Source organism: Sceloporus undulatus, chromosome 1 (genome assembly GCF_019175285.1).
Source record: "Sceloporus undulatus isolate JIND9_A2432 ecotype Alabama chromosome 1, SceUnd_v1.1, whole genome shotgun sequence".
Classification (NCBI taxonomy): Eukaryota; Metazoa; Chordata; class Lepidosauria; order Squamata; family Phrynosomatidae; genus Sceloporus; species Sceloporus undulatus.
This window is the reverse complement of record NC_056522.1, coordinates 250,960,094-250,976,883: the sequence shown is the minus strand read 5'-3', so window position 1 is coordinate 250,976,883 and position 16,790 is coordinate 250,960,094. Positions and strand designations below refer to the sequence as shown.

The 16,790-nt window shown below is 40.4% G+C and overlaps 1 protein-coding gene across 1 annotated transcript in view; it reads right to left on the bottom strand.

Moving 5' to 3' along the window:
- LOC121926103 (dnaJ homolog subfamily B member 2-like) overlaps window positions 1-16,790 on the bottom strand; it is a 33,273-nt gene that overhangs the window by 6,062 nt on the left and 10,421 nt on the right. The window contains 5 exon segments of the mRNA XM_042458748.1: window positions 3,499-3,615; window positions 5,425-5,484; window positions 6,030-6,139; window positions 8,391-8,430; window positions 8,433-8,488. Of these exon segments, the coding sequence (XP_042314682.1) occupies window positions 3,499-3,615; window positions 5,425-5,484; window positions 6,030-6,139; window positions 8,391-8,430; window positions 8,433-8,488 (383 nt within the window).

The following is a 16,790-nucleotide window of genomic DNA, read 5'->3' as shown; positions in this document are numbered from 1 at the left end:
TACATCTCCCAGATCGTCTGTCCTCAACTGCTTTGCTTAGGTTCCTGCAGGCTCAAGCCCATAGCTTCCCTGATCGAGTCAGCCATTTGGTCTTCCTCTCTTTCTACTGCACTCTACTTATCCTTGCCTTTTGTAATCAATCATGCCTTTTCATAATGTGGCCAAAGTACAACAGCCTTCATCTAGTCATCCTGGTTTCCATGAAGAGTTCAAATTTGGTCTGTTCTAGAACCCATTTGTTTGTCTTCTTGGCTGTCCACAGTATCTTCAACACTTTCCTCCAGTACCACATCTCAAATGAGTTGATTTTCTTTCTATCAGCTTTCTATCTGCTCTCACATCCATACATGGTGATGGAGAATACAATGACTTGGATGATCCTCACTGTAGTGTGCAAAGTTGTATCTTTGCACTTTAGGATATTGTCCAGTTCTTTCACAGATGCCCTTCCCTGTCTTATAAGTTTATTACACAAGCCCTGGGAAACTCAACCAGAGTGGAACAGGGAGCGGGAAGGGGAAAGAATGGGGAAAACTGCATCTTACTGCATGGGATAATACTGCCAATGCTGCTGGAATTCCCTGACCTGTTCCCTATCCATCCCACAGTAGCCGATTTTCAAAAACAATTCTGAACATATGAGACCCAAGACTGAAGGCAGCTCTTCCATGGTCATTATTTTTGTTTTCTGAATGTCCATCTTTAAGACTACCTTGGTGCTTTCCTCCTTAACACTTTTCAGTAATTGTTCCAGGTCCTTGTTGGTTTCTACTAGTAGTATTTATTTTCATCATACAGATTGAATAAATAGGGGGGATAGTATGCAGCCTTGCCTGATGCCTTTGCCTATTGGGAATCAAGGACATTGATACAGGGCTATTTAAGAGGGTCGGGGCTGAGAGTAGAATGCAGCAGCTCTGGACCATGAAGTATTCACATGCACACACGTTAACTTGGGCTGCTCTGAAGTGATCCCATAGCTAGAAAGCTTAATGCAAAGTACTGTCCTCTCCAATAATTCAGCATTTTCTTCAAGGCTTGTGACGATCTGGTGCTCCCTAAATCATCTGACATTTTTTTACATCCCAACTGTAGGAATATACCATTTACTGAAAAGAGTTTGCTCACACTGAAGATCTGGCAGTCTTCCTCTGTTCCATAAATTATTGACAATGATATCTGACAGGGTCTAATTGTTTGTTCCATGGAAACCTTTGGTCCTACCAAACCTTCCCAGGCAACACCATGATGATCTGTAATGGCAACCAAATGGACCAGAAGACACTCGCATGTCCTGTTTACTGACCTTCACCTACAATGTTCCATAACTTGGGGGTGTTGCTTTTTGGACTACAGCTCCCAGAATCCTCCAAGCAGCCTAGTCATGCTGTCTGGAAGATTCTAAGAATCACTGTTCAAAAAAGTAACATTTCCCAGTTCTGCATTTTTCAGGTTCAGGAGAATACTGGACATGCTCTAGAATACATGTTCAGTTTACTCAAAATGTCCGGGGAGGGGAGGGAACTATTGAAAAGCCTGTCCAAAAGAGGGCAACCAAAATGGTGAAGGGTCTGGAAACCAGGAAACCCTACAAGGAGAGAATTAGGGAGCTGGGTATGTTCAGCCTGGAGAAGAGACGATTAAGAGGTAAAATGATAGCCCTGTTTAAGTATTTGAAGGGGTTTCACATTGAGGATGGAGCAAGCTTTTTTTCTGCTGCTCCAGAAAATAAAACCTGGAGCAATAGATGCAAACTACAGGAAAAGAGATTCCACCTCAACATTAGGAGGAACGTACTGACAGTGGAACACACTTCCTTGGAGAGTGGTGGAGTCTCCCTCCTTGGAAGTCTTTACACAGAGGCTGGGTGGCCATCTGTTGGAGATGCTTTGATTGTGAATTCCTGAATGGCATAATGGGGTTGGATTGGATGGCGCTTGGGGTCTCTTCCAACTTCCAACATATGCTCTAAATTCCTGATGAAGTACAAGCTTTTCATGGCAGACATATCCATGTGGAAAGAGTTCCCTGATGGCCAGCGTGGGCTACATAATGCTCATGGGGCATGCTAGGGACAGGGCTACTCAGTATAGCTTCCTATTCAAATGTTGATACAAGATGCACTTTGGACATTGCAATAAATAGGTGAGCTTTTCTGCTATGCTTTTTTGCTGCACATTTTGCAATTTTTAGATTATTTTAATTACTCTGTAATTAGTCCTTTTTCATACTGGCTCTAGTCTCTTATTTGACACTTTGGCAATATATATTAATATCTGGCTATCCAGGGAAATATGATCCTACTGTAGTTTATATACAGTTTATATGCTCTCTCTCTGTCTCTGTCTCTGTCTCTGTCTCTCTCTCTCTCTCTCTCTCTCTCTCTGTGTGTGTGTGTGTGTGTGTGTTCCTCCTGTCTCCTGAGATGGGACCCAAAACCGAAGGCAGCTCAGATCAAGTTAAGAACCAAGTACATTAAAACCTATTTGCTGCAAAAGTTTAAAAAGCATTAAATGAGCACTTAAATTAGAAATGCTAATTGCAAGAATTGAAAGCACATGAAAACAGTACATTTTTTAAAAAAAAATGAATATATACCATTAATATCAATTTATCTCATGTTTTTTCATGATCTGCACTGTCAGTCTGGCAATGATTGTAGTAAAATGTTAAGCAATTGAAATAAGCTGTTTGTTTGGATCACTGTCTTGTATTTTGAAATGAACTGGCACTGGACTCTCGATTTACATGATATGAAGTCTTGCTCTTGTATTTCTATTCTTTCTATTCTTGTGAGGCACTTTGGACATTGGGAATTGATGTGAGAAAACATAATCATCACCACCATCTGGAAAGGTTGTCAGCACTGCTCCCTCCACAACTCACTGTCTCCATCCCCTCCTGCAGTAGGGCATTTGTTTGACTCTTTTTAAAGGTAATCATTTATCAGACTCACTAAGCTGCAACAACCCGGAAAACCGGGGCTGCGTGGTGCAGAATTTTTATAGTGGGAAAAACTAGCGAGAGCTAGAGTTAACTAACTAGAAGTTATGCACCTAGATAATCTGCTATCTGATTAATTACTTTAGTGGAATGCATTGGGTGCTAGTATTTTGTCTCAGCTTCCATGAGTAACAGGCTTCTGATTCTAAAAATTAACTTATAATTTCTAGTTTTTTGTGTGGAAAGGGTATTATACAGGTAGAGAAGGCTGATGGTTACTTCATATGGGCTCTTTTTTTTAAAAGAAACAAGGCAGGGTATGAATATATGAAAATAAATAAAAATGAGGCCATACCTCATTGACTGAGCATGTCAGGTGCAGTCTCTGGCATCTCCAGGTAAGCAAGGGGGTCTCAGGTAGCAGGGTGAGGGAAGGCCTCACTGCCTGAGACCTCAGAAAGGTCAGAGTAGACATCACTCAGCTCAAGGTTCAGTATTAATAAGGGAGCTTTAAAGTTTTACATGTCTTGTTCCTCTTGTACTAGTTACACATACCCAGGATTTCAGTGAAGGGATCTTGTCCTTCGAAAAATTCTTTGAAGACTTCATCCGCATCCCGAAAGGTGAACATGAGGTCAGGAGTTCCCACTGAGCTCTGATAAAGCCCAGTTCCTTGCAGAAAACAAACCAAGTACCAGTCATTGACATCATCAATGTCTTGTGGTACCTTAAAGACTAACAAAGGCTATTTGGCCTAAGCTTCTATGGACCACAGCCCACTTCATAAGATGCATGGGATATTGCCTTGTTGGCAGATTATTATGCAAGTGTCTGTGTAGATGGGTGAATGGATGCTGAGGGATTGTCCTCAGTTTGGTGAAAATTGGAAAGTAAGAACAATAATCATTACTTGATAGTGCCCATTGACAATTGTAGCTGGATGGCTTACATGGGTTTTTAATTACATGTTTTATTAGATGTGTTATTATATACATTATTATATACACATGTAATATATGTATTACATGTGTTAATCAGCTCATCAGTACAAGATGTACTGTTACCACCCAGCTACTGTTTGTTAATGGCCACTGTTTAGATAATGATAACTACTTGTATTTAATTGCATTTCAGTTCCTTTTGATCACATTGCACCCATGTTCAGAACAAGGAAGGCTACACACACACACAGAGAGAGCTTTGCTCAAACCATGGACCATCTTTGCGTCACTGATCACAATCTTCCACCCACCTAAGCAATTGTGGAATAACTAGCCGACTGAGGCAACACTCCATGCATCTGATGTACTTGTCTTTAAAATTCCATGATATTACTGTTGTTGCAAATAAGCAACAATATACACTGCTTTCCTCTCCCCGTCTGGAAAACATCATCATCATTTTTCAGCTTCCCTGGGAGTAAGGAAAGGGGACAGAGATGGTTTGCTATGGGCAGATGATGTCAGGAATGATATTTTTGTTACAACAAGATGGAAGCTCCAGAAAGAAAAGATCCCTCCTAAATGCAGAGTGACAAGAAAACAGGAGGTAACCAAATCAAAAATAAAGACAACTCAAGGAAATCATCATTCTTAGAATTCATTATAAAAGGATAGAATCTGTGCATGCATAAGGCTTAGCAAGTGGTGATTAGGCACGAGGGTACAGTTCTGTGTGCCATATGGCCTGCCCTGCACTCCTTAAGGTAACCTGCTAGATAGATAGATGGCTTCTACATTACTGCCACTCCACTTGTTCTCAATATAGAAAGAGGAAAGGAGGGTGGGTGCCCTCTTGTCCTTCATGCCAAATAGGAAACTGACTTGGGGAGCTGCCATACTGCAGAATTAATGCAGTTTGACACTGCTTTAACTCTCATGGCTCCATTCTATGGAAACCTGTGATTTGTAGTTTGTTGTGGCACCAGAACCTTCTGACAGAAGACTAAATATCTCACAAAACTACTAATCCCAGAATCCCATAGCACTGAGCCATAGCAGTTAAGATGGCATCAAGCTGCATGAATTTGGCAGTGAAGATGCAGTCCCTGACTAGTCCCACCTCCTCCAGGAAAGAAATCCTCCATATGCATATATTGGCTGACATGTCAAGTAATCCACCAGCCTGCGGTGCTAGGCAAACCATTTCTTGGTGGAGGTAGGAGCACCACTAGGTGGGTACTGAGAATTGAGACCAGAACTCAGTTCTGAGGCATGTAGCAACTCCCAGTGTGTGTGTATGCCTTCAGGTTGCCTGTCAACTTACAGTCACCTCCATGAATTTCATAGGGTTTTCTTAGGCAAGGAATACTCAGGGGTAGTTTTGCCAATTCCTTCCTCTAAAATATGGCCTTCAGTACCTGGTATTTGTTGGCAGTCTCCCATCCAAGTACAGAGCTGACCCTGAGGTACACTGGAAGAGTATCTCCCTTGTATCAGAGCAGCCTTCTTTGAATCACCAAGGGACAGTGCATTTACTTACCTGTGCTCAGACCCATAAGCCCTTCAGTCCCATAGAGGTCATAAAGATCACGCTTATAACCTGGAAGAGGAAGAAACAAACTAGCACCAATCCAATTTTAAACACAATCACCTTTTACTAGAAACATGTATAAATTCTGTAATACCACAGACACTATAATACCATACCCGTACTCCAGCACTGACATCCCAAAGCCATACCCAGCTGCAGAAAAGCATCCAGTGGCAAAAAAAAGATGGACTTCCAGAAGTATCCCTGTGGTCATTTCCCTGATTCTTTTTTCCAGAGATGGAAGGGAGGGAAGGAGGCTGGCCAGCCAGCCAGCCAGCCAATTTCAGATGAGTCTAGGTAAGTGGGACAATAATTTCACAGTAACACATGTGGGATGGACTGTAATTAGACCAAGCTTTTGCTTCCATGAGCCGCAGGTATCAAGAGTACAGAGCCAGTGGTATCTCAAGAAGAGGCATGGAAAATGACAGGAAATGCTTCTGGGAAGGGGGAGCAGGTAGACAGGCAGCAGGTCTACAGGAGCAGCTCAAGAGCCCAATCGCAATGGGATATATGGTAATTATAGAAATGGAAAGATGAGTCTGGTCTCTTACTGTCTGATAGCACTTCATATGCTTCTGCTATTTCCTTGAATTTCTTCTCAGCATATTCCTTGTTTCCTGGGTTTTTATCTGGATGCCATTTCAGTGCATTCTTCCTGTACCTACAACATTCCAGATAGAGAGAAGAAGAGGGTGAGCTGTCCGTAAATCTTATAATTCAGATAAATTAGAATTTCCTAATCTGCTGCCTTCTGGACATGCTGGACTACAGCTTGCACCATCCCCAGCCAGCATGGTCCAAAATCTCTGGAGAGCACCAGATAAAGAAAGGCTTAGATAAATGATCATTGGCTAATGACATTTTGAGACAAACAAGATGGTGCCTCTCTTCCCTCCATTCCTTATACAAAATTCAATCAGATGGGCTGCTGAATGAGTACTAGCAATGAGACAGTGTTCACCATTGTACATGTGGGCAGATGGTTTAGGGCATGCAGGAGAGATCAGCACCTCAGACTGATAGCTTAAATAACACATCAACTCATGTTAGTATCTGGAAGATTTATTTCATAGAGGAGGTGGGACTAGACCAAGTCAACTTCCTACCTGGGGGAAAGAACAAGATAGCACCCATCCCTCTTGAGGGAACATTATCAGACAAGGGAAATTGGAAGTATAATCCAATGGCAATCTGAATGCAATCATGGGGTTTCACGTTATTACGTGATAGACTACCACACGCAATTTCGGGCAATGGGAAGTCAGTCCGAACGCAATCATGGAGTTTCACGTTATTGCATGAGAAGTGATCACACGCAGTTTCAGGAATGGCAAGCTGTTTTCAGGCAATGGGAAGTCAGTTTGAACGCAATTTGAATTCACATAATTGGCTGAACTAGCGAATTCACGTGAATGCATTCTGGCCCCACTTTCTTTTCATTCGAAATTAAGAGAAATTCCTCCTGTGTGATAAACTCTAAGTTTTAACTAGAGTGGAAATACAGAATCGATTGGATTTACCTATGTGTTGAATTACTGTTCAACAATGAATTGAGTGGGTTTTCTCTATTTGGGACAAACTGACAGTATTCCAGCCATTGTGTGGCATATACACTCTGCCTGTTCCCCACTCTTCAACATCCACTTTGTGTAATAGCGGAGCTGCCTTTCCTCATTATGGCAATTGTAACAGGAGGTGTGAGCATAGAACCTGGCTTCTTTATTGTTTTGAGAACTTTGTAACAGATAGTTAAAATATTGCAACTTCCTCTACAGCTCTGGGTATATCTGTAAGCATAAAATGAATATTTTGTGTCACTCACTCTAAGGAAATTGTTACTGTAAGGATGCAAACTTGTTTTCTATCTATAATTGGACTTCTCAAGTCAAGGCTGCTAAAATGACAGAAAAATAGTTAAAGGCTCTGTGGGAAAAGCAAACAATGTTTAACTTAGATTTCTGAAATTTGGTGCTAGAGTACAATTGCCATAACTGGGGTGATGGAAGTTGTAATGCAATACATCTGATAGTGTTACCCATGCTGCTTCATATAAATTTTAGTATAAATGATAACCCTTAATGACCCCTAGATGAACTCTAATAGCCTGTCCACCATTGCCAGCAAGGCATGAGGACATGTACACACACCCCTGAAGGACACCCACATCATCATATCTAGGAGTCCATAAAAGGATTATCATAGGACCCGGAAGAGCAAAAAGTTTGCCTTGCCTGAGGCTCTTTACCCCCTCCCAGGGTCTGTTGTCCGAGCAGCTTAAGACACACTAAGACAATCAGACAGGACATCCAGGTGAAAAGAAAGTATAACACACCTTTGTTCTCACCATCAAGCACCTTTGCCAGAAGCAGATTTTGCCTATAAATACTCCCAGATTTGCTTGTTCACTGGGCCAGTTGGATTTCAGGGGACAGTCTGTTCCCTTTGAATCCTGGCTCCTGGCCAGTCTTCCCATGGCTGAGCCTCTGCCCTCCTCCTCATCATTCCATTGGATTCCTGGAGGGAGTCTACATTCTGGTACGTACACCCCAGGGATGCCTAAAATCCTATTCCATGCTAACCTATCTTTTCCTGAGCCTTGTTGTGTGTGTGTATGTTAGTAAAACTATATGGTTTTTCCCCTTATAAATAAATTGGTTATTAATTCTAGAAGTCTGTCTCAGCTCCATTTATTGGGATCCCCTGGTCTCTACTCCCCTATACATATCGGGAGACGATTCTGCAAGGGCCGTCATAGCAGGCCTCCTCTTGCAATATTTGAGCTAACTACAATAATAAAATTCCCCTAAACGGACCCTTGGCTACATAGCATCACATTGGGGAAGTCTGGCTTAATGTTATTTAATCCTTGGAACAGTAGTGATGTTTTGTGACTGGAGAGGGACCTCGAAGGCAACTTACGCCTTTTGATGTCATCTGAGGAGGCAGTTTGTAGACGTCCAGTGCTTTGTAATAGTCAACCATGGTGCTGTTTAGTTTAGGCAGGGGCCAGCTTTAAAGCCAAAAAAATGACTGAGTGCAATAAAACACGTACAACCCTGCCACTCACTCCAGTTTTCCAGAAAACTAACTACACTATCTGGAGCCTTGTTCCAATAACAATCCCCATCTACTAATTTATTTTTTTAAAAAAAACCCATCCCAAAATATTCAAAACTTTTTTGAGTGTATTTGCCAGAAGAGCCATTTCAAGGTGGGTTGGCGAATCGTTCCTCCTTGTATTTCAGCCCCTGTATGCCAATGTTTTGGTATGTGTGTGCACCCACTGCTTGTCGCTCATTGGTTTTACAATGCAAGGTTTTTTTATCCGCTTGGATCAGGTATAAATCTTGCTGAGAAGGTCTCCATCACTGTTGCTAAACACAAATAGAAATCTCCCTTGCCCATCATATTTGTCCCTTCCTCTCAGTCTTATTGCTTTCCATGTAGTGCTTATGCACCATCCCATTTTTTGGATGGGTAGATCTTGCCAAACTTCTGTGTTATTCTACCCTTTTTGACCACTGCCAGTCTAAAGTGAGGCTGGTTCTGACTACCGCAGTGCAACAGAAAGCATGGTCCCTTTCCCCAAATATATATACCGGTGATTATGGCGGTGAGCTGGGCTGGCCATACCATTCATCAAACTAAAGCAGGACTTCATGCAGCCTAATCTGAGTTTCATGAACTGAAAGCATTTTTGTTGTTGCTTATAACATCTGCATTTGGGGATTTTTTTATCTCAGCTGCTTAATAACTATACACTTAATGCCAGGAGTGGATGCCATGAGGTTTTTTTGCTTCAGATAACCAGATGTTGGGCTGGCCCTGATAGTGATCCAGAAGGAAAAAATGAGCTGGTTAAGTTAGGCCCCCACCCAGCTTTATCATTCTCTCCCTTTTAATAGACAAACTGCAGAGACTGTACACTAAGAAGGATCTGAATTGCCACTTCTCACAGAGCAGGAAAAATTTGTTTACTGTTTCCATATTCTTACCTAGCAGTTCTGTGTACATCTATTCAGAAGCAAGTGCCATTAGGTTCAATGAATTTCCTCCTAGTGGAATAGATAAAGGTTGCAGCTACTCACTAAAGAAGCCACAGCTCTGAGTATGAAAGACCCACACAAGGCTGTTAACAATGGGACTTTTGGAGGTGTCTCATTAAGTCATGGACATCAATAACAACTAACACTGAATATAATGGGGGTAGGGGAAGTAAAAAAAACATGTAGAAAATAAAGGGACAGGCTGCTAAGAGACAACTGGTCTGGAAAATGCTGTAAGTTCCCACGGAGAGAAGGTCCCATGTTTAAATCTCGCCTCCTTGCCAGAACTCACTACATGTCTTTAGTCTCGCACTAAAGGCTCAAATCCCTGCCCCCACCCGCCCCTCAAATCTCAGTATTGGTATTGACGAAGCTAGATATTGAAAGAACATCTGTTAACATGGAAACACAATGCAAATCTCATTATTATGTCAATGATGGTGAATATCACAATTTTAACTCTTTCTAAAGCAAACATATATTTATAAGTTAATAAGTTCCTAAAGAATTTGTATAATTCAGTAGTGAGAGCATTTATCCATCTTTCTTTCTTTCTTGCTAGCTTGCTTGCTTGTTTTTTAAAGTTGCTAACAACAGCAAAGCAATCTGTTCTGTGGTGTTCTGCTATTCTGCATTGTTTATTGTTTTTCTGTAATTCTCTTGAGGGCTCTCTGTATTGGTATGTCTACCTATGAAGATGAGAAAAACAGGTGAGGCTAAGCTAATTTACCTTCTTTGATGCATCCCTTTCCTATCATTTGTTGTAAAAAAGATAAGATACAGTGCCACCAAAACGAGATTATCAGTATAGTAATATCAGACAGAAGCTGTTGTGTGACTGGAGCATGCTTTAGGTCTGAAGAAAGATGCTAAGTGAATGATTAAAATAATATAATAATAATATAATAAAATAATAATAATAATAATATAATAAATTTTATTCTATACCGCCCTTCTATATCATCAGCGGTGTACAGCATTAAAAACATTCATACAATAACATACATATACAATTAAAATTAAATACAACCTACAATAGCAGTTTAAAACAATCTAACCAGCTTGCCACTGCTGGCATGGGGGGGGGGGGAAGAGCTAATTGGGGCATGTTCTAGGGAATGCTGACCTGAACAGGAAAGTTTTAAGCCCCTTTTTAAATTGGGCCCGGAGGTGGCCGAGCGGAGCTCAATGGGCAGAGAATTCCAGAGGGTCGGGGCCGAGATGGTGAAGGCTCTCCTAGACGTAGCCTGGCCCCTGGGACCCTCAATAACTGTTGCCCCGATGTTCTGAGGCGCGGGGCGGATTGTATGGGGAGAGGCGGTCCTCAGTATCCTGGGCCCAAAGCCATTTGAAGTGCAACTATTATAATATGAGGGTCTTTTTACAGTGGCTGTCAGAGCCCAAGCCGGGGCATAAGAGGGAGTACTTTTTTAAAAGAATGGTAGGAGCCCTAGGAAACAGCAGTGGATAGGTAGAACTACAAGAGGAAGACACAACTCCTGTAAGCTCTTGTAAGCCACCAAACCTCTTATAGTCAGTAAAAGCGGGGGGCCACACACCCTGCCATATTTTACTGAATACGAAGAAGTTATTTGGTCCCCAAATTCCTGTTTACTAGAATCCCTGTGGCATCCCTGTTGATTGTGTTTTCCACCACATAGTTTGGTAAAGCAACATTTCATAAGTCACTAGCAGTACAAGGAGGATGTGGTGGCTGAGCGGTTTAAGATGCTGACTCTGTTCATTGCAAGAGTGGAGTCCCAAGTGCCACATGACAGAGTGAGCTCCTGTCACTAGTCCCAGCTTCTGCCAACCTAGCAATTTGAAAGCATGTAAAAGTGCAAGTAGATAAATAGGTACCACTTTGGTAGGAAGGTAACAGTGTTCTATGCAGCCACGCTGGCAACATGACCATGAGATCCTCTTTGACAACGCTGGCTCTTCGCCTTAGTAATGGAGATGAGCACCACCCCCTGCAGTTGGACACAACTTGACAACCTTGCCAAAGGGGAAATCTGTGCCTTTAGATATTCCATTTCTGAGTTGACAGAGATCCCTCTCACAACGTGGAAGGAGGAGGATGTTCCAGAGGCGACTTCCTGTGAGATGTGCTCTCCCATAAAGCTGGGAAGGACCCCTATTTCTCCAAGCTGTTGCTCCAGATTGCATCATCACTGAAGGATCCCGCAGCAGTTTGGCATTGGAAACTGGCCATTATTGTTTACATGGTGGACATGTTACAGATCATAGGAAGTGATGGTGTGGCTAGACTGTTTTTTTTGCTGCTTGAGCCACAAATTGCAAAGCAGACAACAAAACAAAACAGGGCTTATCTTCCCCATGTCTGGTTTGTTTCCGGCTTGCATCTCTTCCACCTTCTTTTATCAGCTCCTGTTTCAAGATGGACAGCCTTGTAAAGCCAGGGACAACCCATAGTTGTGAGTTAGAATGCCACAACAAACAATGGATTTGAAAACTTAGACTGCATATATCTGAAAACAAACTATGGATTTAGATAGGAGTATGTGGCTGGTTAAAAAAACCATGCTTTGTTAACAGAGGTAAATTTTCACATCACAACAAACCACCACACAATGGCATATTTGTGACATGCATTTAGCCAGTTAGTACCAGCTGCTCCTGCAAACTACAACCAAAAGAACTCTGTGAACCTACTCTACAGCACATTTTCATCTAGCATACTGTCTTAAGTTATTCATATGTAATAAGGCACTATGATGACACTGCATTCTGAAGACCTAGTTAGGCTAGCATTGATCTTTTTAGAGCACTGGTATAGTATAGTGATAGATGCAAATTTTATCACACTGCTGGAATATAAACACACTGATCGTAAGTGCATATATAATACTCTGAAGTAAATTAAATGTAAATCAATTAGGTTTCTTTCCATGTAAATATATGTGAGGTAGAACTGACAGAATACTGTATATATGCCTTAGGCCAGAGCTTGTGCAATTACTTTGAAATATCAGAGCAGGTCACCTGTATTCACCCACCACTGAATTGCTATTTTGGCTTGCAATTGAAGAAAGCAGATAACAAACTAAAATAGAATAAAATAAAAGGTTTCTTCTTAGTTCTGAGGTATGCATTCTATGATCTATCTCTAAATCCTAGTTTGCTCCATATGCACCTCTGGAGATGTATGGCTAGTCTTCTTCTGCCCTAACAGAACCTTCCAGCTGTGAAGTTCAACATTCATCTTCGTAATTTAGCAGATCTTGGAAAAATGGTTGTTTGGGCTTTCAATTCCCCAAATCATGCACACACACACACAGAGCCATTGACTGTGCTGGCTGAGGCATTCTGGGAGTTGTAGCCTAAAAGGGAACTTCTCCATGCTCTGTTTTTCTCTGTATTGTCTACACTGTAAGCTCATAGTCAGTGGCTCTTCCTACCTGTTCTGTGAAAGCCTCAGTTTCTGCCTGTAGGTACCTTGAGTGTAGGAAAGGGCAGTGTTAGCTCTACATCATGCTTTTACTCCCATCCTTTCTTGATGAGCCTGTACAGCAACCAATGACAAACTTTTGCAGATTGTGATGTCAGGGATGTGGCCAAGATGAATTGTAATAGGAGAGGAGCAGTAATAGGGAGAGTGGGATTTAAAGCAGGAGAAATAGAAGTCACAGTGTAGCAATGAGAGCCTACATTCTGGGACTAAATCTGCTGTAGGAATTACATTGTAAGGGATATGTGAGGGAGTATATGAAACTGAAGCCAGTGTGGTGTAGTGGTTTGAATGTTGGACTATGACAGGAGCCAAGGGTTCAAATCCCCCCTCAGCCATAAAAACCCATGGATGCCTTGGGCAAGTCACTCTCAGCCTCATAGAAAGACAAAGGCATATCCACTCTGAACAAACTTTACCAAGAAAACCCTACAATAGGGTTACCTTAGACTAGTCACCATAAATCAGAAATAACTTGAAGATACACAACAAAAACAAATATGAAACTGCAGAGCTATCGAACAGCACATCCATAATGTCAAGGCATACGAAATCACTATGTGTCACCAAATAACACTACTGTTTTTGTCACCACCTTCCCATTGTGTCCAGTGTTCACCAGGGCTTGGCTACAAGAATATGGCAATTGAAATAGCAGGACTTAACCCTAGAAGATATGAAAAAATAATTTTAAAGGAATGCATATCAGAGCAACTACAGGGTACTATTTTCTCACCACTAAGTAACTAATACCTATATCCATATATCTACGATTAAGGAGCTGGGGGTTTAGTCAGAAGATACTGTTTTCAGACTACTCTGAACTAGATTTTAAACCATCTGTTTTATGCATGCATCAGAACACAGTGGCTAAAGAGTTTCATTCACAACTGATTAAAAAGGAAGCATACTTTGCAAATTATCAAAATGCATGCAAGGGATTTTTTTGGCCTTTCCTTGTGAATATGTGTATAAAACCATTGCCAAACTATTGAGGGCTATCAAATGCTACATTTCTGAGTTGTGGGCAAATTGTGTTGGATAACAGTCTAACCAGTCATTCTTCTTTGTTCTTCTGAAAATACAATGTGCAATAAATGAAGATGCGAGAAGAGACTCAGCCCTCTTTCCTTTTCTTGTCTATTCCTGGGAAAAAGAATGTGAACTTTCTCAATCCAAACTGAAAATATAGTTGCTAGTAAGCGATACATGTCATGTAATGAATAGGTACATATAATTAATAGGTAGTGCGTGTAATCCCCACTACTTCTACTATAGAGAGCAGGGCGTAATTTGGTAACAATCATAATTAACATTCCAGTCCTACAAAATAAATAACATACCTGTCCAGTTCTGCTTTTGAGGGAGGTGATTTCTGTGATTTCACTGATATAACTAATACCCCTGCTGATGCAAGTCACTCCTATTTGAGCGACCACCATCAATTATGTTCATAATTACCATGGCCAATGCATTATCTGGTGGATACCCTTCTGGTGATGAGCTTCTCTGCATTCGGCTAAACTGGTCCTTGGAGGGCAGACAGACTGCTGTGGAAGCCATAGGTAAAGTGTTACCCAGCTCAGTAGGACTTGTCAGAATTTGTGCTCCACTGACATACCTTTCCATAAACTCAGGTCACTAGCCTGATCAGATGGCAGATTAAGACTTTATGGGTTCCATATCCCCTTTCTTCCAGATGAGGCTGATCCCAGGACCATGTTCCTCAAAAGAGGTGTGTTATAAGAAATACCTACGTATCTTTCTTCCAACAAAAGGGGCAATCACAAAAGAACTCCCTTCTGATCTATTTCAAAGCAAAGCACCCAGAGTTCAGCCAGTGGATCCCCCTCTACATTTGCCCAACTCAGCTATGAGGGAAAATGCAGCTGCTACCTTGTTTATATGAGGCCTCCACTGTTGAATTTAAACTCAGGTTTACTAAACTACAGATTAGGGCCTCAGATTATGATTATTATTATTTTTTGCAATTTTATTTTTATTTTTATTTTTATAAATATCTTTATTGAATGTTTGTGTACATATGTATGTTTACATAAACATATAATCCATTCCGGTTTTTTTTTCCTCATACATATTTTATACATGGCTTTGGGGGATACCATCCATATTGAAAAAGAAAAGAAAAACCAAAAACAAAACATTTCGTCAATGTTGCCTTCAACCTTTCCATATATGTATCCATACATTGCTTTTATTAGTACCTGATGCAATCCTATAGAGATTTAATGCGCTCTGACATGTTATCTACATTATTTACAAATTGTCTTCAAACTTTTAACCTTAGCAAATTCTTATATCCATTTATCATCTAAATTACATCTTCTGTACCAATACCTTTCTAATGGTTCCCATTCTTTTAGCTTCTTTTCCTTATTTTTATCATCGTTTACCATCATTGTTAATTTATCTAATTCTTTAACTTCAATCAATTTCCGTAGCCATTCATCTATTCTAGGAATAGTTTTTTTCTTCCAATTTTTAGCCAGAAGTATTCTGGCCATGGTAGTTACATAAAGGAAAATTCTCCAAAATTTTGGTTCTAGCGTTCCACCAAGGAAATATGTCATATTAAGTAAAAATAATTCCGGAATACAGGGAAATTTCACATTGAATATCTCTTGTATCTTACAATCAACTTTCTGCCAAAAATTTTTAACCCTAGAGCAAGCCCACCACATACGCAGATAATTTCCTTTACATCTTTGACACTTCCAACAGACATTATTACTCAAATTATAAATCTTTGCAATCCTTTGTGGTGTATAATACCAGCGGTTCACAACCTTTAAGCAGTTCTCTTTATAGTCCTGAGATGCTGTAAACTTACTAGTTTTACGCCACGCATTTTCCCAATGTTCCATATCTATGCTGTGCCCTATTTCTTGGGCCCATTTTGTCATGTTATGAGTAATCACTTCCTGTTCAAGTTCTCTGTTCAGAAGAAAGCTATATATTTTTGATACCTTTCCTTTATCCTTTTCCCAAAACATTTCATCTAACTTACTGACTTCTTATCATAAACTCTATCTTTCATATCTTTCTTAATTTTTTGAACTATTTGCATATATCCAAACCAGTTTAGTTTAATATCTCTTCGATATAAATTTTCAAGATCGACAATATCCATCATTGCTTATTTTTATCAGGTCTCTGTTTCTTATCCATTCCTCTCTTTCTCTCCCCTTGCCAAAAAAGGCTTCTTGAATCGAAACCCAGTTAGGTAATCCAAAATACATCTTTTCTCTTATATTTTTCCATGTTTTAAATAATGCTTTTCGCAATATGTGTTTATTAAATTCCCTACTTTCTATGTCTTTGTTATACCACATGTAGGCGTGCCATCCGAATTTAAGGTTAACTGCCTCAAGATCTAATAGATGTTTATCTGACAGTGTAACCCACTCTTGAATCCAAGTTAAGCTACAAGCTCTATAGTAAATTTTTAAATCTGGTAGGGCGCACCCCCCTAAGGCTTTTTCCTTTTTTAATATTGTACCCTGTATCCTTGCTTTTTTGCCCCTCCATATAAACTTAAATATTGAGCTTTCCCAGTCTTTAAATATCTTGTCCTTCATGATGATTGGCAAATTTATAAATAAAAACATCAGTCTGGGTAACACATTCATCTTAACGGCTGCAATTCTACCATATAAGGTTAAATCAAATTTATTCCACTGAATCATATCATTGTTTATTTGTTTCCAGACTCTATTATAATTATCCTCAAATAAATTTAAATTATTGTTTGTGAGCCATATTCCCAAATATCT